Source organism: Diabrotica virgifera, chromosome 1 (genome assembly GCF_917563875.1).
Source record: "Diabrotica virgifera virgifera chromosome 1, PGI_DIABVI_V3a".
Lineage (NCBI taxonomy): Eukaryota > Metazoa > Arthropoda > Insecta > Coleoptera > Chrysomelidae > Diabrotica > Diabrotica virgifera.
This window is the reverse complement of record NC_065443.1, coordinates 228,003,489-228,026,898: the sequence shown is the minus strand read 5'-3', so window position 1 is coordinate 228,026,898 and position 23,410 is coordinate 228,003,489. Positions and strand designations below refer to the sequence as shown.

The window sequence follows — 23,410 nt, the reverse complement described above, 5'->3', positions numbered from 1 at the left end:
TTATGATTTTTGACATATAGGGCAGAGGCACCACTTATGGCCACTACCCCGCCTATGGCCATATCGCTGTGATTTGTAAGATAATAAGCATGGCGTCCATCAACCAATAACCTTGAAGCTGCTAAAACGTCAAATAATTCTATAGGAAGTGGGAACAGTGACAAAAACCTACCTAACTGATCAGTTTATTTTATTGTTGATGTTTGAGTGGTAGTGTGTTGCACGTGCCAAGCTAACTAACGAATTTTCATAAGAAACATATCTGAAATCATCCTTTTCAATACAATACTATATGATATTTTTTCTGCACTGGAAGTGCTAGATAAGGTAAATAGACCATTTTTATTTGATATTATTTATTTTTCATTATAATTAATAGTATGAAATTTGAAAAAATGGCGGAGGCCATAAGTGGAAACCGAAAAATCACTATTTACCTACTTATGGCCAACCTGCTGGCCACAAGTAGGTAAACGAAATCCACTTATGGCCAGTTTACTTTTCTACTAATGTAGCATGTTTACATAGGTATACCTACTTTATTTCTTTTAGTGAAAATGCCAAACGCACTGAAGAATAATAAGAGCAGAGTAGAAAAGGTAAAAATACCTAAATTACAGTACTCACCTTCAAAAGTAAATTTAGCATTAAATGGCATATCCGAAGGAATGCCTGTGACCACAGTCAGTCGTGAATTTAAAGTTCCGAGAACTACTTTGCGTAATAAAATATCCAGAAAGTCTTCAAGAGATTCAGTGCACTGTGAATTCGACTCTCACTTGGGAAAAGAGACTGAAGACCTCCTAGTTGAATGGACATTAACTTCTGCGAAGATGGGGTTTCCAATTGATAAAGATTGGTTATTGCGTTTAGTACAAAAACTTGTTCGAGAGGCAAATATTAAAACTCCTTTTGCCAATGATCGACCAGGAAGAAAATGGTATTATTTCTTAACAGGCACAAGCAACTTTCCCTGAAGAAAGCAGAATACATTCACGGTGGTAGAGGTGCAGTAACTGAAGAGAAAATAGGTAAATGGTTCGACGAGGTTCGTATGAATTTAAGTGATATGAGTGCTACCAGTATATTAGATTATCCAAAAAGGATTTATAATATGGATGGAACATATTTCTGTTTAGCCCCAAAAAGTGGTACTGTAATTGGACCGCGAGGAAAACACATCTACGATGAACGAACTTCGTCAGATAAGGAAAATGTAACTACGCTTTTCACAGTTAATGCAGAAGGAAAATTCGCTCCACCTTTAACAATTTTTAATTATGACCGGATCCCGTCTGCTATGTGTAAAGCAGCTCCTAAAGGTTGGGGTTTAGGAAAAAGTCAAAGAGGCTGGATGACAGCAGAATGTTTTTTTGAGTATTTTTCGAACATTTTTGTACCCTACTTAAAGGAGTCTCTAAAGATCTATATTCAGACTCTTCTTCGGAAGAACATGAAGACTGGGAGGAAACTGGTAGCAGTGAAGACGATGTTGACTTCGTGGAACCAGAACAAGAAAATATTGAAATGCTCGATACCGATGATCTCAAATTGGGAGACTTTGTGCTTGCAAGATTTAAGCAATTGGGTAAAAGATCGACGACAACATATAAATATGTTGCCCAAAAGTATAGAAGATGTCCTTTCATCAGAAGAGTATGAGATACAATGTTTCAAAAGTGCTAATGAAGAGAAAACTGTGTTTTGTCCTATAGAAAATAATGTTTGCAGTATAGATAAAAACGATATTTTAGGAAAACTACCCGATCCCATTGTCCAGGAACAAGGAAGAAAATTTAGGACTATTTTTCCAGGAAAACTAAACATTTATGAACAAATATAAAATCATAAACACTATTTACAACATTTTCCAATACTTTTTAACTATTTGTATTACCAGAAATTTATTTTGTTTTACCTATTTTTGTAGTTCAATAAATATTTAAACATATAAATATCAACTTATCTTTATTTGTACCTATTTTTTGGGTGGCCAAAAGTGGGGAAACTGTATGGCCAAATGTAGAAACACATGGCCAAAAGTGGGGATTTTTGTTGTTCAAAATATAAAACGATATAATATTTTCATTTTAAATTGAATCCTTATGATCATTTGATTTCCTAGTAGAGCTAATTCGAAAGTAAAAATAGCATTGAGCGGAAAGATTTTATTCGAATCCTTCATGTTTCTCAAGAGAAAAATAATAAAGAAAGTTCTTAAAGTGGCCATAAGTGGTGCCTCTGCCCTATATCGTACTAGTGACGTCAGACATCTGGGCGTGATGACGTAATCGACTATTTTTTAAATGAGAATAGGTGTTGTGTGCTAGCTCATTTGAAAGGTTATTCAATTCCCTGTTCAGTAATATAAACATTAACATGATTGTTTATACAGGGTGTCCAAAAAAATGTTTTTTAATAAATTGTTTAATTAACATTAAAAAAAAATTTTGGACACCCTGTATAAATAATGATTTTCATGTTTATATTACTGCATAGAGAATTCAATAACCTTTCAAATGAGCTAGCACACGACCCCTATTCTCATTTAAAAAAAATAGTCGATTACATCATCACGCCCAGATGGATGACGTCACTAGTACGATATACAGGGTGTCCAGAAACTCTACCGACAAACGAAGACAGAGGATTCCTCTGATAATTTTAAGAAAATTTAACCCAATTCATCTAGTCCGAAAATGCTTCCTAAGGGAGCTAGAGCTCTTTGAAGATGGCGCCATGTAATTAGTTTTTCTTAAATACCTCCAGAACGCTTCTATTTAGAATAACGAAAATTTGTATACATATTAACTTTTCAGAAATGAATCGATTCCATCCATTGCGCTTTTCTAGTACCGGTCATAGGCGTCCGTTTTGGGTAGGGCAACGGTTATTTTATCGCATAACTTTTGTGTCTTCAACTTTCAAGCATTTTTGATACTGGATTATTAAATTGTGAGGTATTCTAATACTAAAAGTTACTCTTACTTTAAGTCGGTAGGACACACCGTTTTCTAGAAAAATCGATTTGAAAGTTTTTAGTTTTGGGAATTTGAAAAAAAAATTGAAAAATATTTAAAAAAAAACGATGTATTTTACAAACTTAAAGCTAGAGTAACTTTTAGTACTCGAATTTCCCATAATTGAATAATCTTAATGTCAAAAATACTTAAAAATTAAAGACAATAAAGTTATGCTATAAAATAACTGTTGACCAACCCAAAACGGACGTCTATGACCGGTATTAGAAATTCGCCATTAATGAAATCGATTAATCTCTGGAATATAAATAAATGTACCAGTTTTCATCTTTCTAAATAGTTTTTTTTTAATCTTTTTTTTGAAATTCAAAGAACGAAAAAATTTCAAATCGATTTTTCTAGAAAACGGTGTATCCTATCGACTTAAAGTAAGAGTAACTTTTAGTACTAGAATACCTCACAACTTAATAATTCAGAGTCAAAAATGCTTAAAAATTAAAGACAAAAAAGTTAGGCGATAAAATAACCGTTGCCATACCCAAAACGGACGCCTATGACCGGTGCTAGAAATTCGCAATGGATGGAATCGATTCATTTCTGGAAAGTGAATACGCATACCAATTTTCGTTTTTCTAAATAACAGCGTTCTGGAGGTATTTAAGAAAAACTAGTTCAAAGACGCCATCTTCAAAGAGCTCTAGCTCCCTTAGGAAGCATCTTCGGACTAGGTGAATTGGGTTAAATTGTCTTAGAATTATCTGAGGAATCTCCTGTCTTCGTTTGTCGGTAGAGTTTCTGGACACCCTGTATATGTCAAAAAATCATAATTAAAACATCGAATAACTTTTGTATTTTAAAATGATGAAAGGGTTGCCAATGCGAGTCCATTATACAATTGGATATGGTAATTGAGTCAATACTCGCAATCTTTAGTTTGTATTTTTATTAGTTGTTACATAATCGTGGGGCAACCGGTTTCGAGTCTTACAATATATGACTCATCATCAGGCCCAGTACAAAAAAGTCTTCTTAATACAAACTACAAGATAACAGCCATTGAAACTGTTCCACAGCTAAAGATGTACATGCAGTCACCAGCTCCCACAAGGATAGTTGAAGAAGACTTTTTTGTACTGGGCCTGATGATGAGTCATATATTGTAAGACTCGAAACCGGTTGCCCCACGATTATGTAACAACTAATAAAAATACAAACTAAAGATTGCGAGTATTGACTCAATTACCATATCCAATTGTTTTGTATTTTACATTTTTTTCCAATTCTGTAAATAAAGCAGTTTACAAGGGGGTCAAAATATAGTGAATAACCCTGTACATTCATTGGGGCCGACCGACCGGCTCTGTCCTGTCATACAGCTGACCGACTATAATAACTTTTATTTATATTCAATTTAGAATGTGTGTGCTGATTTTCAGCCTTAGTAAATGGATTTAATTACCTCCGCAGGTAAGCAACTTTGACAAGCTGTCAGTACCACCTGTTCTACGTTTCGCTTGACCGACCGCAGTATGTTTCTCTACACAATCACGGTAATTAACTGTGAAAAAACTAGCTTTAGTAAATTCAGAGAGATTTTTCGGCGCTGCCTCTCCGTCTATTAATTACTGATTATTTTAGATTATTTAGCAAAATTGGTTGCTAAATAAATAATAAAGCATCAATAAAGTTTTATTTTTTATTGTACAAAGTTAAATACAATCCATTCCTTTAAAAAATAAAAATAAATATATAAAAATAAATAAGCATTTCAATAACAAACTCTTCTGATAAAAATATACACTATCTACTAATTATTTTGATTAGGAAACACATTTCACTTTAAACTTCCCTGAAAAAGTGTTTTATTCTATAAAAATATAAAATTTTGACACTCAAGTAAATTAAAATTTCGTACATTCCAAAAAAGAAACATTTTTCTTGAAAGTAAAAAGTGTCTTTCCATTTTTTTACAGCTGCTCCTAAATGTTTCGGGTATAGACATTATAATGTTTCATCCGTTTTATCATTTTTACTCAATACAAAAAAAATGTGATTAATATCCCAATTTAATTTTTTCCGAATATAGATAAATACACCCTGGTAAAGAGATTACTGTTGGATTATTTATGAATTCACAATAAACTCAGGATTACACAATTGTATTAATACACTGAAAAATGGAATTCTAATAAGTTTATGACTTATTATCTACAGCATATGACTACATTATCTACATTTTACCATTTCTATTACTCTTTTATTCTTTGCATTTTGGTCACATCCATCTATTGTATATTAAATATTGTTCTGAGAGTACTTTGAAAATATTTTTTTAAATTCTCGTTCATATCAGTTATGAATCGTAGATTTCTGTTGAATGTATTTATTGTTACATAGATTATTAATTTGGGTGTTCTGTAACTAAGATGATAGAATATTTGACTTCAGAACAGACCAGGCTTCAATTTTCATGAAAGGAAAAAACAAAGTCCTTTTTAATAAGAAAGTTGGGTAAATTCAGTGGTAAAATAGACATTTGAAATATTTCATTGGCTTTGAAGGAAATACCTATATAGCAGTTTATGTTGATGGGAAACCTAAACTACAAAAATGTTGTGTTAAAAAAATAAATAAATGAATCCCTAAAAAATAACCACAACATCAATACATAAACCTAAACATTTAAATACTGACCCCAAATTTGTCAAATTAGTAAAAACTGGATTATTACATTGCATATGAACCTTCTTACCTTTTTACCATATTCTAACTTTATATGACTCACTATTACTAATGAGAGCTATAAACCAAGAACAAAATAGTTGTCAATGACGTCATATATAATTTTTGAGTGTAAAAGGTTTCTTAGATGACGAGCGGGCATTTCTAATGACCTGTAAATTTATGCCAACACAAAATACATATTTTCTGACGCAATATACATATTAAGATAACAGTTTATTAGATATTGTAATAAATAATATTACGAGTAAATTCGAGCAAACTCTAGATGACAACATGTAGTCATCTATACCAAATTATAAAATGATTTTTGATAATATGCATGAACCTTTGAGATATATATATATATATATATATATATATATATATATATATATATATATATATATATATATAACAGGTATATAATCTTTGCTGAATAGTTAGGAAACAAGGTTGAAATATTGGGGTAGCAGCAATCTCAAAGAAAACTCTTTATAATAATTCCAAGCTTTCGATAATGTTTATTATCATCTTCAGGGAAACTACAAATATAAATATACAGTATTTAACAATTAGTCTAACTAAAATCAATAAAAATTGTTATCTTTGTGCTATCAAAAATCCAAAACACCATAGTTTTCTCTCACTAAATCAGGTGTCTAGGATCCCCAGAAACACAAAAATAACAAAATATTGCTCTGAGAAATGCAGAGCTAATACTCTCACTACAAACACCGCATATCATAGAACAACCTTACTAAAAAATTATTATTTATATGTTTTGGTACTTACATTATTTGAGGATGTAGAGCCTAGTTGTTAAATACTGACATAACAATGAAATTTTGTCTTGGTAAATAGTAAATAATATAAATTAAAGTAAAAACTATATAAAAACTTATAAAAATCTGAGTATAAAGCGATAAAAGCTAAAATATTTTTTTAAAAATTATGTATGTCTAATTGGTATTATATATATATATATAATAATGTAAGTACCAAAACATATAAATAATAATTTTTTAGTAAGGTTGTTCTGTGATATGCGGTGTTTCTAGTGAGAGTATTAGCTCTGCATTTCTCAGAGCAATATTTTGTTATTTTTGTGTTTCTGGGGATCCTAGACACTTGATTTAGTGAGAGAAAACTATGGTGTTTTGGATTTTTGATAGCACAAAGATAACAATTTTTATTGATTTTAGTTAGACTAATTGTTAAATACTGTATATTTATATTTGTAGTTTCCCTGAAGATGATAATAAACATTATCGAAAGCTTGGAATTATTATAAAGAGTTTTCTTTAAGATTGCTGCTACCCCAATATTTCAACCTTGTTATATATATATATATATATATATATATATATATATATATATATATATATATATATATATATATATATATATATTTTCAAAAATCCTGAGATAAAAATAGAAATTATTATAAATTTTAACACATTTGCTGCACATGTCGCTCACCAGCAACATTCAGTTTCCCTCTCTAGTCCGGTTGTCGCCACTGAACGACATGTGTTTACTTACATTCCAACGGTTAGTGTGAGAAGTACTCACACTAGCTCAATTCAGCCTCTGGGTGAAAAACTCAACAAAATATATGCAGTGAACGTGTTAATAGAAATAATATAGTTTCAAAAAATTTGAATACAGCAACATTCAATATCATAACATATATTCCATTTAAGGACAATTTCTCTTAAAATGCCCTTCACTTTGGTATCTTAAAAAAAATGTAATTCATTGAGTTCATTTGTAACCAAACGACAACACTGAATGTTTTTAGACAGTTACAGAGAAATTGGCAATCCACAGTTTGTGCTGATTGGACTATCTCATATAGACAACAAAACTACATTATATACCTTAAGAAAATTTTAGGACACTCCTAAAAAATTGTTTTTAAAATTCAAGTGACATCAATGACAAATATTTCACACTTTCAAGTATAAATAGTAGGTTTTTGCACATAAAAAAGTTATCTTAAGTGTCAATGCAATAAATCATCCAGACTAAAACATTAATAAAAATATATAAGTATTTTATTTAGCTCCACTGCCAATAATATAAACAATTTTTTTTTAAATAAAATCGTTTATATTTTGTACCTAATAACTTGTTTATTTAAAGATACATGAAAAATGATATAATAACTAATGCTGCCAACCAATGTAAAAAATAATTAGTTTCATCATTCAAAAGCTTAGTAATAATAATAAAAAAAATTATCATTCCTTCTTACCAACATCCCTTAATGTGCAAACTAAAGTACAAAATACTTGGTTGTCATAATATAAATTTTTATATATAAATTATTTTATACTTAATATGATGTAAAACTTTATTTTTATTTCAAATCCTATCTACAAAATAGTAGGCTGATTACTAGAGATTTAACATAATCTGTACAGTTGTTTTAGCAGATCTTTGCACATGCATGAAATTATTCACGAATTACTTTTTATTGGGACCGTGCAAGTTCGGAAAAGCGACGCGACACGCGACACCTGGTTTCATAGCTCAGCAACATTTTTCGCACTTTTAATTATATTGGCCAATAGGGAACTTGCACATTTTTTTTATTAGATAATAATGTACAGTTTTGTTTAAAAATGAGATTTCCAAAATTTCACTCTTCAAAAACTCGTAATAACTTAGAAATACATATTTAAAATCTTCTACGGTATAAAATAGTTCAAACGGCCCGTGACGTCACATAGTTTTGCATTAGTTTTGATTATGGTTATATTTCGCTGTGTCTAGGTACACGCTAACGTGTACGCAAATAAAAAAGTTAGGTAGACGCGATTAAACTTCATCAAGCCAGTGACGTCATTATTTAGCTTGCGCAGTGACTATACATTTTAGTACATGCTATTTTGATATGTTTAGTGTTTGTTTGATAGAAAAATATTTGTTAACGGAAGGGAAGCAGAACTATTCAAATGTTTCAAACTTAATTGTAATAAATCAATGTGTATATATAAAAGTATATATTTAGGTTAGCAAAATAATTATATGTATTTAGTTGACATGACATGTAGGTACAAAATATTGTTAAAATAATTTCTATATGTAAGTGAATTATTATAATCAACTATTCTAAATGCAAAATAAGCCACAATTTAACTAAAAAAATTATTTTATTAACGTTTCGACGTCCAAACGGATGTCATTGTCAAAATACAAAAATTAGTCAGATTAAATAAATTATTAGAAAAAATTTTTTACTAAGCAATTTTTGTTTAATTTAATAATATTTTGTATTTTGACAACGACATCCGGTTTAGACGTCGAAACGTTAATAAAATCAATTTTTTAGTTAAATTGTGGCTTAGTTCTCATTTAGAATAGTTGATTACAAAAATTCCACAAGGATAATAGCTTCAGAACAAGTTAATTATTTTTGTGAAAGCTTTAGGGCCGGTTGTTCGAATGCTAATCAACAATGATCACTATCAAATATTTAATTACTGTCACAACTGTCAATGTCAACTTTGGTTGGGTTGCTGAAAACATAATTGATTATAATTATGAGATTAGTTAATCAATTAACATAACAATTATTAACATAATTGATTAACTAATTTCATAATTGTAATCAATAATTATGTTTTCAGCAACCCAATAAAAGTTGACATTGACAGTTGGTGACAGTAATTAAATATTTGATAGTGATCATTGTTGATTAGCGTTCGAACAACCGGCCCTTAGGCCTTCCTTTTATTTTAATCTTGGACGGTAATACTATTTCATTTATAACTAAAAAAATATATATTAATTTATCGTCTCTTATCTTTTTTGTACTGTTTTAAAATGTTCTTAAACTCGTTAAAAGAACTAAATAACTGTCCACACTCCATAGTTAATTTAAAAACAAACACTAAACAAATAAAAAATAAGAAATCAGACACTCTAACTTTTTTATTTGCGTACACGTTAACGTATACCTAGACACAACCTTATATTTAGGTATATTCTTCTTCCCCTTCTTTAGTTTATTGGCCTCCACCTACTTGGGTATTTGGCCAGCTCATCGTCGTGGAATAAGTCAAAAATATTTATAAGGGAAAATGAAAAATATTTATATTCTAATGACATTTATCGTATGTCATTGTAATAATATATACCAGTTTGTTAAAATTAGAGTTTTATACTGTTTTTGAAGGAAAGGAACGAAGGTTTACTATTGAAAATAAAACCATTTTGTAAAAGAAAAATTTTCTATGAATAGTTCAAACGATCAAAAACACTTGTAACGTCACATAAATGTATTTTCTACTGACGTTTATAACGTCTAATTTAAAATTCTGTTTACTTTATTGGAAAAATGTAAATGTACAACCCAGTGACGTCACGACGCGTTTTGGACCACCTGTTTTAATTTGAATTTTTAATCGTCTTTAGGGCAAACGAAAGACAAACAAAACTTTTTTATCTTTGATACATGTTTTAAATTATGTTCTGTTGTGATTTATAACATTTTTTTCGAATTTAAAAATTTATGCAAGTTCCCTATTATATTAGTCCTGGTTGCTGGATAATTGTCAAGGCCATAGCCCAAAAAAATTATAAGAAGAAAAAGTAAGATTTAGGTTATGTTATTAAAAGGTAAACAATTGTATGTAGTAATGTTGTTCTGAAGCTATTTCCTTGTGGCATTTTTATAATTACGTATTTTTTATGGGAAATAAGCCACAATTTTACTAAAAAATGAATTTATTAACGTTTCGAAGCCCAAATCGGGTTTCGTTGTCAAAATACAAAATACTATTTTGTATTTTGACAACGAAACCCGATTTGGGCTTCGAAACGTTAATAAATTCATTTTTTAGTAAAATTGTGGCTTATTTCCCATAAAAAATACGTAATTGTATGTAGTAAATAAAATTAATTATTAAAATGCAGTACTGCAAGCAAAATGCAATTAATTAAATTTACTTTTATAAAATAATTGCTGATCATAATATTGTAGGATTTTATCTTCTGTTTGTCTAGAGTCTAGAGTTTGATTAATTTTCCACAGGTCGATATGAGGATAGAAGGATAGAACACTTTATTGTTGAACTCGTAAATTACAAGTATAATATAACTTATTTAAACGGTAATTAACACTTGACATCTGAACAGGGTTTGATAGCAAGAATATGAATATATGAATACGTCTTTCATCATTAATGATATGAAATGCCGTCTGCATTCACATCGTCGTCTTTACTCACACTCTACTCAAATGTGACTGACTGACTGTCGCTTGACAATGACATGCTCAACCTATCCATAGCGTTTTTTGATTATTCTGCAAATGTCAGAATAATTTAAGAATTCGTAACGAAAGTATTTGCTAATGAATGCAATCCTACAATATCAATATTGTGGAGCAACATATCATTTTTCTACTTCAATGACAGTAGGTATGAAATATACGTCAATTTGACAATTTCAATTGACAATATGATTTATTTAGGAGAGTTGCAAGATTTCTCCGCTATTCGCGCATGATGGTTTCTCGTATCCCTTCCAAGTACTTGCACACTTAAAGTTAAACTGACGAATTTTCTTTGTTATATATATATTTAAACTGAGATTAACCTATCAATTTATTCGAAGAGTAAATAATTATTCGATAAATAAATAAAAATAAAATGTTGTTTGACGTTAGTAAAACGTAACGGTGTCAGTTTATTGGCCGAATAACTTTATTCATTGAATAAACTAATACTATTTGTCATTGGGGAAACCGGCCATTAATATTTTGATTTAACTTGTTTGCAAATGAATTATTACGTTTGTGCAAATATCCAACAGAACAACTGTATGTGGTAGGTAACATGCTGCTTAACGTTTGTCATATTTTTGAAGCACTGCAGTAATTTGTTTTTTCAAAAACTATTTATGTTGAAATGAACATATATTTATTATACAATTATACCCCAATTTGCCATAAATTAAATATTTGTTAAAAGTGTATTAAACTTAATTAATAGCTTTCAATTTTTTTAGAATTGTGATGATATATAAGAGTTTTGTGTAAACATTTTTCATGAATCCTAAATATATTATAAGCACTTCAATATACTATACAAACTCCTCTCATAAACATATATCCACTGACTAGAAATCCAATAATTATGGCAAAAACATAGTTCAGATGAAAAGTGTGTCCAGACTGTTCCCTAAAAATAAACATTCATTAAAAAAATAAGATCAACACAGAACTTAAATAGATATCACTGTTAGGCAGGCCTTCTTAAACTAGTCGTCGCGACCCCAGGGTCTCATAGCAAAATTCTGGGGTCACGAAAGATTTTATGCATCTTTTTTATATCTACATTATACTGTGCGCTGGAATAAGTGTTACCCCCCCTTATTAACTTATTTATTTTTAGCCCATAAGCAAAACGCTCGGACAGGTCGATTTTTAAAATAATCATAGTATATTATAGCATCAATGTTTCGAACTTTACGCGATTCAGCTTCAGGTGGCCGGCATAACTTTGATTTTTTTTAATGGGAAAGTACATCATGTGCCACCTCATTTAAAAGCTTTTGAAATACTGATTACAAAAATGTATAATACTTTAATCCCATTGGAGAGCGTAGGCGAAAAATTTCGGTCGAATTATTTTTAAATTTTTTTCAAATCCTGAGAAAACTAATAAGTATTTTTGAAAAATTTAAACGCAGAATGAAATATTGCAGTATTATCGAGGGCCGAGAGTCCCTAAGAACTTCTATAATGTTTATTTTAATAAGTCACAGAGGTGAAAAAAAGAGAAAATTTAGTCTGATTTTTAATTTCAAATTAATCATTCAAAAGAAACTTTTTGTTTAGGCTAAGGGACTTTCAGCCCTCCGTAATAATGTAATCTTTCATTCTGCGTTTAAATTTTTCAAAAATATTTATTAGTTTTCTCAGAAGTCGAAAAAAATGAATGCATTTAAAAATAATTCGACCGACATTTTGCGCCTACGCTCTCAAATAGGAGTAAAGTATTATACATGTTTCTTTGTAGAAAGATTGCAATGGGCCGGACATGTGATAAGAATGGGAGAGGATAGGCTACCAAAAAGAGCACTGAATGCTAGAATGCAGGGAAAGAGACCAGTTGGAAAGCCAAGAAAGCGCTGGGAAGACACAGTAAACCGCGACGCACAAGCCCTTTTAGGAGTCTGTGTATGGAGAAGAGCAGCCACAGACAGGCAAGGGTGGAGGCAAAAAATAAAGGAGGCCAAGGAAATCAGCATTTCAAAAGCTTTTAAATGAGATGTCACATGATGTACTTTCCTATTTAAAAAAAGAATGTGTGTGTACTTTGTACGCACGTAAGAAGTTATACTTCTATTATATGATTTCAACGAAATAAATATACTTTCAACAGGTTATTTATATTTAAAGATTAAACTAATTTTTACTTACTACTTTCCAAAAATTTTTATTAAATAATACTAAAAATAAAAAAAAGTTAGATAACACACGGAATTGAACCAGGGACCTCTCGATCTCCGGTCGAACGCGCTACCGCTGAGCCAAACTCCCTTTGCTTTGACAGCTTACAAGATTTCACATACATACTGACAAATTCAATAGACCAAGTGAAAAAATACTTTAAAATTTAAAGTAAATATACTTACTATTATTATAAAATATTTTATTCCCGCGGAAGACAAATCCAAAGACACAAAAATTATAATAAATAATACATTTACTAAAAACACTAATATAAATATATTCTTTTAATGACTTATTTGCGCTGATACATACATAATTTGAAAGATTAGCAACGAACTACATACTGTCTGTCTGCGCATGCGCCAGGCAAGTATAAAATTTCATCCTCAATCGTAAAGATGTAGTCAACTTTAAATTTTCGGCTAATGTTAGAGGCCTTTCATGGTTTCGGCATACCAGCCACAAGCCCTTTGACTGACTTCTTGATGGACAGCTGACAGATGAAGTTAGGTTAGATTAGGAAGAGGTTAGAGGATGAGATTATGAGGTTAGGGAAGAACACATTTTATGATTATTTATGAAAGTTAAATCAAGAAATATATTAAGTTATAGAGTGCCATCCGAGTTTTATTTTTGAAAGAAGCCCAACAACTCAGAAGTGGGATATGGAACAAAACAATATGCAGGCAGAGGACGAAGCCAGTATACCGGCAGGCCCCCCGGCCGGCGAAACCAACGCTACAGTGCCATTGCAGGAACAGTTTACGGTAGAAGATATGATCCAGTCGACAGTAAGAGCCCTATTAGTATATCAGGACAAGTCAAAAACAATAACAAGTACAGAGCCACGAGAAAAAGAGCCGTCCTTTAGTAACAAAGAAATAGGTAACCTGTTACCGGAGTTTTCTGGTCAAAACACAGACATTACGCTATGGTTAGAAAGACTTAATGCGGTACAAAGTGTATATAATGTGCCTGACAATATTATGCAAATTATAGCAATGGGAAAATTGACTGGCCATGCAAAAAGCTGGTTCAATTCCAAAGTTGAATACGTTATGATGGATTGGGAAACACTAAAGGCTGAAATGAGAAAGATGTTCTCTAATAAGGCAGATATCGTGGCGCTGCGCAGGAACTTTGAAAAGCGAAGGTGGAAAGCAGGTGAGAAGTTCACTAAGTACTACCAAGAGAAAATTACCTTAGGAAATAGTGCAGGAGTACCAGAAGGTGAGCTAATCCAGTATATTATTGAGGGTTTTGACAATCCAACACTTCAGAGTCAAGCTAGAATGATGTTGCATGAAATTAAAACCGTTGAGGATCTATTTAGCCGAATGTCCAATGTGGTAAACGAGACTGCCCCACAGCTTAATCATAATAGATTTCCGAAGAGTACAGCTAGCACTTCACGCCAAAGAAGTTCCATACCAGCAGCACAACGTCCTGGAATCCGTTGTTTCAATTGTAATGAAGAGGGACACAAAGTAGGTGACTGTACCAGGCCACGCAGGGAACGAGGTTCATGCTTCAAATGTGGAAAGATGGATCACAGACTTAGAGACTGTCCAGAGCGAGTTCAGCCAGATAGTACAACGAATGTTGTGCAAGAAGCAGGAGTGCAACCCTATATGGTAAACATAGAATACTCTGTGAAGGTAGGAACTAATCTTTCTAATTATAACATTAGTGCATTAATAGACAGTGGTTCACCTATTAGTATTATCAAACTTAAATATGTTCCACACAATTTAATTGTACCTACAGGGGAAAACAATAAATTTACAGGGATTAATGGGACTCCTTTGGAAATAGTAGGTACATTTCAGAAAGATGTATGTATTAATAAAATTATGGTAAATTTAAAGTTTTATGTTGTACCAAACAATACAATGTCATATGCTGCTATAGTAGGTAGAGATTTTATTGCACAACCAGGTATACAAGTAACTTAAGTAACTTTTTCAAAGTCAGTTGAGATTCAGACTGAGAAAGAAGTTACTGATACATATGAATTTCCTTTTTCTGATGTTTTATTTATTGAAAATAAGGAAGATGATTGCCTTAATTTAGATCCAGCTTTAACATATGCTGAATCAAACATAATTAAAGATTCTTTTACTAAAAATTATCTACATGTGAAAAGACCAGATAAACCTAAAGTTAATTTTGATATGAATTTAATTTTAAATAAATCGGAACCTTTTGCGTTTCGTCCAAGACGTATGTCATTTGTAGAAAAACAAGCTTTAAATAAAATAATTACAGAGCTTTTAGAACAAAATATTATTCAGGAAAGTAGTTCACCTTATTGTTCACCAATTTTACTTGTAAAGAAAAAGTCTGGAGATTATCGTTTATGTGTTGATTTTCGAACTTTAAATAAAAACTTGGTAAGAGATCAGTTTCCCTTGCCATTGGTGGAAGATCAATTGGATCAATTAAAAGGCAAAAAATATTTCACAAGACTAGACTTAAAAAATGCTTTTTATCATGTTAATTTACATACCGACTCAAGAAAATATACTTCTTTTATTACTCCTAATGGGCAATATGAATTTTGAAGGATGCCATTTGGTTTGTCATCCAGTCCGTCTGTTTTTGCACGTTTTATTAATAAGGTATTTAGTGAATTGGTTAAACAGGAAAAAATTCTAATCTATTTTGATGATATACTTATTGCTACTGAATTATTTTCTGAAAATATTGAAATATTAGAGACTGTTTTGCAAATTCTAGTTGACAATTTATTAGAACTTAGACTTGACAAATGTCAATTCTTGCACAAGAAAATTGAATTTTTAGGATATCTTGTTACTGAAAAGGGTATTAGTCCAAACCCTAACAATGTTAGTGCCATAAAAAATTACCCAGTACCAACTGATGTTAAACAGGTACACCGGTTTGTGGGTATGGCAAGTTATTTTCGAAAGTTTATTAATAGTTTTTCAATTATAGCTAAACCTCTTTATGATCTACTGAGGAAAAATTCAAAATTTGAGATTAAACAAGAACATATTATAGCTATTGAAACAATTAAGGATAAATTGATATCTCAGCCTATTTTAGCTATATATAGTCCAAATGCAGAAACTGAACTGCATTGTGATGCTAGTTCACAGGGTTACGGTTCAATATTATTACAGAAACAAGCAGATGGGAAATTTCATCCTATATTCTTTTTCAGTAAAAGAACTACTGATTATGAAACAAAATATCACAGCTTTGAGTAAGAATGTCTTGCAATAATTTATTCTCTAAAAAGATTTCATGTGTATTTACAGGGAATTCCTTTCAAGATTTTAACTGATTGTGATAGTTTTAAATTAGCTATGTCCAAAAAAGATATAAACCCTAGAATCATGAGATGGTGTCTTACTCTACAGGATTATAACTACACCATTGAACATAGGCCAGGTGAGCGAATGAAGCATGTTGACGCTTTAAGTAGAATAAATAGTGTACTAATCTTAGAAGGAAATACATTAGAGCAGACTTTAGCTGTCAGACAGACCACAGATGAAAATATAGTCCGTATAAGAAAGCAATTAGAAGAAGCTGAGCACACATTTTTTGAATTAAGGAATGGACTAGTTTATAGAAAGATCAAAGGAAGAATTTTATTCTATGTGCCAAAAGATATGGAAAGTCATATTTTACACACATATCATAACAATATGGGTCATTTTAGTGTTGACAAGACTTATGAATTAATTACAAGAACGTATTGGTTTCCCCAAATTAAAACGAAAATTAAGGAGTATATAAAAAATTGTTTGAAATGTATTGAATATAACCCTAAATCAGGTAAACAGGAGGGCTATTTACATAATATACCTAAAGGGAATCTACCCTTTGAAGTCATTCACATAGATCACTATGGACCACTACCAGCAGTAGGAAAACAAAAGTATATATTTGAAATTATTGATGCATTTACCAAGTATGTCAAATTTTATGCTTGTACAAGTACAGATGCAAGTGAAGTAATTAGACATTTAACTGATTATTTTTGTTATTATTCGGTTCCCAAACAGATAATCTCTGATCGAGGATCCTGTTTTACATCAAGAGAGTTTTCTGAATTTATTGATGAATATGAAATCAAGCATACACTTATTGCTACTGGTTGTCCCCGAGCAAATGGACAAATTGAGAGAATAAATCGTTTATCAACTCCCATGTTAGGTAAACTGTCAAATGAGAATCAGACAAATTGGAAAAAACACTAAGTGAGGTAGAGTTCAGCATTAATAATAGTTTAAACAGATCTACACAAGAAACACCCGCTAAACTCCTATTTGGTAGGGACCAAAGAGGTAAAGTTAGGGATAATGTTAGAGAGACATTACAGTTGTTAGATGAAGAAGAAAGATGCTTAAACGACATTAGGGCAAATGCAGAAGAAAGAATAGAGATTTCTCAGGAACAATCTAAGAAGATGTATGATAAAAGTCATAAACCGTCTCAGGTTTATCGACCTGGACAATATGTTATGATTGGGAATTATGATACCACACCAAATGTAAATAAAAAACTTATACCCAAGTATAAAGGACCTTATGTTGTGGATAAAGTTTTACCGAATGATCGATATGTAGTTAGGGATATTATAGGATTTCAAAATACTCAAATTCCTTATGATGGAGTAGTAGATAGTTCACGTATGAAGCCTTATGATGGAGGTAATTAATTATGCAAGTGCAATCTATAGTTAGTATGTACTTATTTTCTTAGAGTCAATGTTTATGATTTTTATATTTTCCTTAAGTTTCATTATGATTATGAAGGCAAAGTGTTTAGTTTTTATGTAACCTGTTTTAAGGTAATCTTTATGGTCATGAGTGAGATATTATGCCAGTATTATACATTATTGTTGAAACTCTTATGTTGCTGACACGTTTATGATGATATTAGGTTGACATTATGATTTGTTGACTAATTTTATTGGTGTAAACACATTATGTTATGTTATACATTATGTTACTTATGTCAAATATTAAGATGTATCATTAGGTACATATTTTGAACAGAAGTTTCTATTGTAGGAACCTTCTATCTGATGTGATTAATTTGTATTATGTATTGGGTTATGTATTTATATTCTTATGTGATTTATGCAATAATTATGTTATTTATGCCACTTATGTTCTTATGTCATTTATGCCACTTATGTTTTTATGTTACTTATGTTATAATATTGTATTGTTTTAGCGAGAGTTGATCGAGGTCGATCAAAGGGTCAGGTATGGCCGAGTTGTAGTCAACTTTAAATTTTCGGCTAATGTTAGAGGCCTTTCATGGTTTCGGCATACCAGCCACAAGCCCTTTGACTGACTTGATGGACAGCTGACAGATGAAGTTAGGTTAGACACCGAACAACGTTGTTCGGTGGGTTAGATTAGGAAGAGGTTAGAGGATGAGATTATGAGGTTAGGGAAGAACACATTTTATGATTATTTATGAAAGTTAAATCAAGAAATATATTAAGTTATAGAATGCCATCCGAGTTTTATTTTTGAAAGAAGCCCAACAAAGAAGTATAACTTCAAAAAGTTGAAGTTATGCCTGTCACCTGAAGAGGGATCGCGTAAAGTTCGAAACATTGATGCTATAATATACTATGATTATTTTAAAAATCGACCTGTCCGAGCGTTTTGCTTATGTGCTAAAAATAAATAAGTTAATAAGGGGGGGTAACACTTATTCCAGCACACTGTATTTATATGGGGTCGCCAGGAAACTCACAATCATAAATGGGGGTTGTTGATGAAAAAAATTTAAGAAGCCCTGCTCTCAGGTATACTTCGTATTATACATTATACTCCATTATAAACAAAAGGCTTGTGGGACATCTTTTACGAAATTACAAGTATTATGTTTTGTAATTTACAAGTATTATTTTTGTTTCATCATGTGAAATTTTTTTAAATTTCTTTTGTTTACCAACGTCACTATTTTATATTCTATTAGGTATATCTTCGCAATATCAATCCCAATTCAGAATACTAAAAGGCTTTTGAAAATAGAATTTACACAATTTAATAATATTTGGACTCTACATCAGCAGGAAATAAATAAGCTATTGGTGTTAAAAAGGAAGGTTCTTAGAATATTTGGCCCTCACAGAGATAAATTGACAGGAGAGTGGAGATGAATATGGTACTGAAAACATTGTCAGACATATAAAAGCTAACAGGATAAGATAGGCAGGTCATGTGTTAAGATCAGAGGAAGACAGAGTGTTCAAGACAGTGTTTTTGAGAGACCAGACGGTAGATCAGTAAGCTGTCCCAGAAGAATATTGAAGGATGGTGTTAAAACCCATTTATCTAGTATTGGGGCATGACTCTCATGGGGATTTCCCTAAAGGGGGAGAGGGAGGTAAAATATCTCGGAGTCATAATATACTCAAGGCATACCTGGAATCAATACCTGCATCAAATGCAAGTCCCCTCTCTTGCAAGCCGGAGAAAACAAAGGAACCTTTTACTATTATTCAAGATCTTAAATGGTATATGTAGTTGTTCTCAAGTACTTAATAATATTGCACTGTTTGTACCACCTCGCACCACTAGACAAGTGCGAACATTTGATGTACCATTCCATAGGTATAATTATTCACTTTTTTGTTCGTAGCCAGAGTCTTGAATTTAGCAAACTCCCTTTACAATTTACAACTGTTCGACAACTCCATCAGTCGTTTTAAAAGAAATTTACATGGGATCAATGTTTGAGTGAAACGTCTGTAATTTGTTAACTTGTTTTTATGATATTATTTCCTATTGCATATTTACTTCTATATTATATTTATATTTCTGTATGTCTGTTTTTTATATTATATTAAGTTATTGTTATTTTTATAGAAATGGGCTTGCCCATAAAATAAAAAAAAAACACCTGGAACCAATAACCAAAAGAGCGATGGCCACTTTAATAGTGACCAGACGCACACATGGCAGAACATGGGGACTTAAACCGGACATGATGTATTGGATATACAACATGATGGTAAAGCCCACAATAACGTATGCAGCATTGGTCTGGTGGCCAAAGGTGCAGCAGAGAAATGCTATAGAGAAGTTAGGCAATATACAAAGGCTTGTCTGTCTCAGCATAACAGGAGCAATGAGAGGCACACCACTGCAGCAATGGAAGCCTTACTAGACCTTCCCCCCTTACACATCACAGTGAAGGGTGAGGCAAGGATGGGGTTACATAGACTGCAGGGAAATCAAAGCAAAATTGCAGTGGGCAAAGGACACTGCAGCATCAAAGATATATGCGGGGATCCGATATGGGAAATGATAACAGACCATTCTATCCCCAAATATAAAATGGAAATACGTTTCTGGTGAAAATACACTCCAGAGAGGTATGGGAAGATCCTGGCAGACATCTGAAGTATGAGGTATATGCAATCCTGCACTGTGCATGGATAAACAGATTGAGGACTTATACTAATAAGAGAATCAATATCTGTTCAGACAGCCAAGCGGCCTTGAGGGCTTTAAAGAACCCAAGGATAACCTCAAGGCTTGTATGGGAATGCCGCGAAGAACTTGACACCCTGGCGGAACATAATGAGGTAAAACTCATTTGGGTGCCTGGACATCAAGGGATCGCTGGTAATGAAAAAGCTGACGAACTTGCTAGATGAGGATCAGCAACAAGATACTTCGGTCCAGAACCGGCACTGGGAGTGCCCAAAAGCACAATCAGAGACAGATTAAGAGGCTAGATACGAAGACAGCACAAAGAATACTGGAAAGAAATTCCCACGCAAAAGCATGCGAAGAGATTTATACCTCAGATATGCGCAAAAAGAGCTGAAGAACTGTTCAGGATGAACAGGAATCAGCTCAAAATCACTACAGGTTTCTTAACTGGACACTTTCCAGTAAAAGGACACCTACACACGATAGGACTATATAACGGAGATCTCAGCTGCAGACTATGCAATAGAGAGACCGAGGCAGTCAGACATTTATTGTGCGATTGCGAGGCACTGGATCGTAAGGGACAAGCAATATATGGAGACTGAACACCAAGTCTGACAGTGTATGGCACTAACCCAATGGACCTTTACAGGCTAGTGAAGGGCACTGCTATATTGGATTGGGTGTCATGAGAACAAATGGAAGAAAGCACAATAAGCTGAACAGCTGCAGTGCCACCAGGGTGCATGCACGGACGGCTTCCAGCAAAAAAAAATTTGGGGTATGACAATGGGAAATCTAAGCTCAAGATTGTTGAAGGTGAAGGGCTATAGTTGATGCGGCGAAGACTTACTCCGAGTTGTAAATCCAGTTAAGGGGAAGAAGAAATCTTTATTGTTAATAGTACTAAAGCTATAATAAATACATACTTGTACTTTTTGGGCGAGAATGGACTAGGTGGTTGTACGCCAGGCTCATTCGAATCCAAATAAACCATCATCCAAGTGAAATAGGAGCTCAGAACACCACATACGATTGGCAACCAGATATTACTGTATTTGGCAGCATGTTTCCATGTTGTTGTAAACATCTCTTGTCCATCTTCAGACCAAACTTTGTAATACACCAGTTTGTCTTCAATGAATGTTTTTTCTAACTGGTTTCCTAAAAAGGTATAAGCAATCATAGAATGTTATGAAATTGCAACATTACGAATTATAATTATATTTTTGGCTTGGCTAAAAATATACATGTAATCATTAATTTTTCTATATTTACAGTGACCTACTAATAATAACCTTAACCTAATTTTGGTGTTTTCGGGAACTTCAAAGCGGTAAAACATGAAAAACTTACCGTAATTGGTGAAAAATTTCACAACTATAATTAATAATGATATCACTAATCCATAAACAGCTACTTTCCATTCTGTCCATACCGTTTGCTCTTCTTTGGAGTTAACTTTATCCGGACTTATCGAGAAACGCACATTGTACCGTGGCCGCGACATGTTTTGTTAAAAATTCTTATATTTACCAGCTCGGTTTTTAAAAAGCTCAAAAATTTTATAGAAAGTGAAAATCCTCTTATTAAATTCACTTACCTTATTTATGTATGACGTAAGCCGCTGCAGGAGTTGGTCGGTGACATATGACACTGACATTGCAACATGCTTGTAATCTTAGTTACGACAAACGTTACGTTTAGTCTGGTAGAATATACTGAACCGATAGGGCGTGCTTTTAGTAATCCTTTGATAGTCGCTGTATGTTTTTATAGTTATTTATGATTGTATAAGTGTTAAAAGTACACGTTTAAGGCACGCATGTGAAAGTTTGCAGAATGAGCGAAGCGAATTCTGCAATTCACATGAGTGCCTTAAAAGTGTACTTTTTAACACGTATATCATACCATATTTTTTCTACAAACGTCTTATATATATCAACAATTATAATTAACTCATTCTCAATTACAGGCAATATCTACAAAACTTTTACTTGGACTCGACTGACATTCCGTTTTTATATTTTTCTTGACATTACATCAAAACTGCCTATACTGTCAATACGTAAATCATAACAACTATAGAATAACATCTTACTTTTATTGTTGTATATTCTAACAAATTTTAATAGTTTTTTTCTACAAACGTGTTAAAAATGCAATAATACAGTTTAAATTAAATTTTAAAAAACCTTTTAAACCACCTTTTTCAAATTGCGCCAAGTTGTACTATTAATATTAATAATAATAATTGGATAATCATAATTTATGTTTAGGGCCGCTGCCTGGGGATCGCCAGGGCACGTCTGGAGCCGGCGCTGGACGTGACAGCATGCGGGACGTCGGTGGCAGGGTGTTGAGGAGGCGGGTCCCTGTTATACAATCAGCTACAGCCCAACAACAACAACCACAAGTGAGCCAAACAACAGCAAGAGCTCCACCCGCTGAAGGTGCTGCGCTGGAATATCAGCCGGCGCTCACTCAAGCGGGACGACCGAGGCAGCGCATGACATGGACTGTGTCCATTAATGAAAACATTTTGCGCTTCTACTACAAGGTGACAAACCTCGGTCAAGAAACGATCGGCTACCGACAACAGCTGTATGCCGAATTTTGTAGAGAGTATGTACCCAGATATTCAAGTATCGGAGCAACGAGTATCAGATCAATAGCGGGTAATCATAAGAAATAATCTTATCCCAGAGACTAGACGCGATACCATCAAAAGCGAAGTCGAACGGGAGATTAACAACCAAGGGCTAGTTTTAGATCAAGTCCCTAATGAAATCCCTGAT

General features: G+C 32.5%; 2 protein-coding genes across 2 annotated transcripts in view; both read right to left on the bottom strand.

Moving 5' to 3' along the window:
* The window catches only part of LOC126879054 (ankyrin repeat and zinc finger domain-containing protein 1-like), a 112,969-nt gene extending 90,597 nt beyond the window's left edge, over positions 1–22,372 (bottom strand). Inside the window, exon 1 of the mRNA XM_050641947.1 lies at positions 22,216–22,372. Within this exon, the coding sequence (XP_050497904.1) occupies positions 22,216–22,275 (60 nt within the window). The 5' untranslated portion in view covers positions 22,276–22,372. The remainder of the gene's footprint in view (positions 1–22,215) is intronic.
* On the bottom strand, positions 4,664–22,258 carry LOC126879055 (ADP-ribosylation factor-like protein 6-interacting protein 6). The gene is made up of 3 exons (XM_050641948.1): positions 21,969–22,258; positions 21,542–21,776; positions 4,664–11,896 (listed from the first exon to the last, which is right to left on the bottom strand). Exons 1-3 carry the CDS (start codon positions 22,120–22,122, stop codon positions 11,791–11,793), a joined length of 495 nt encoding a protein of 164 aa, XP_050497905.1. The 5' UTR covers positions 22,123–22,258; the 3' UTR covers positions 4,664–11,790.
* Positions 22,373–23,410: the final 1,038 nt, after the last annotated feature.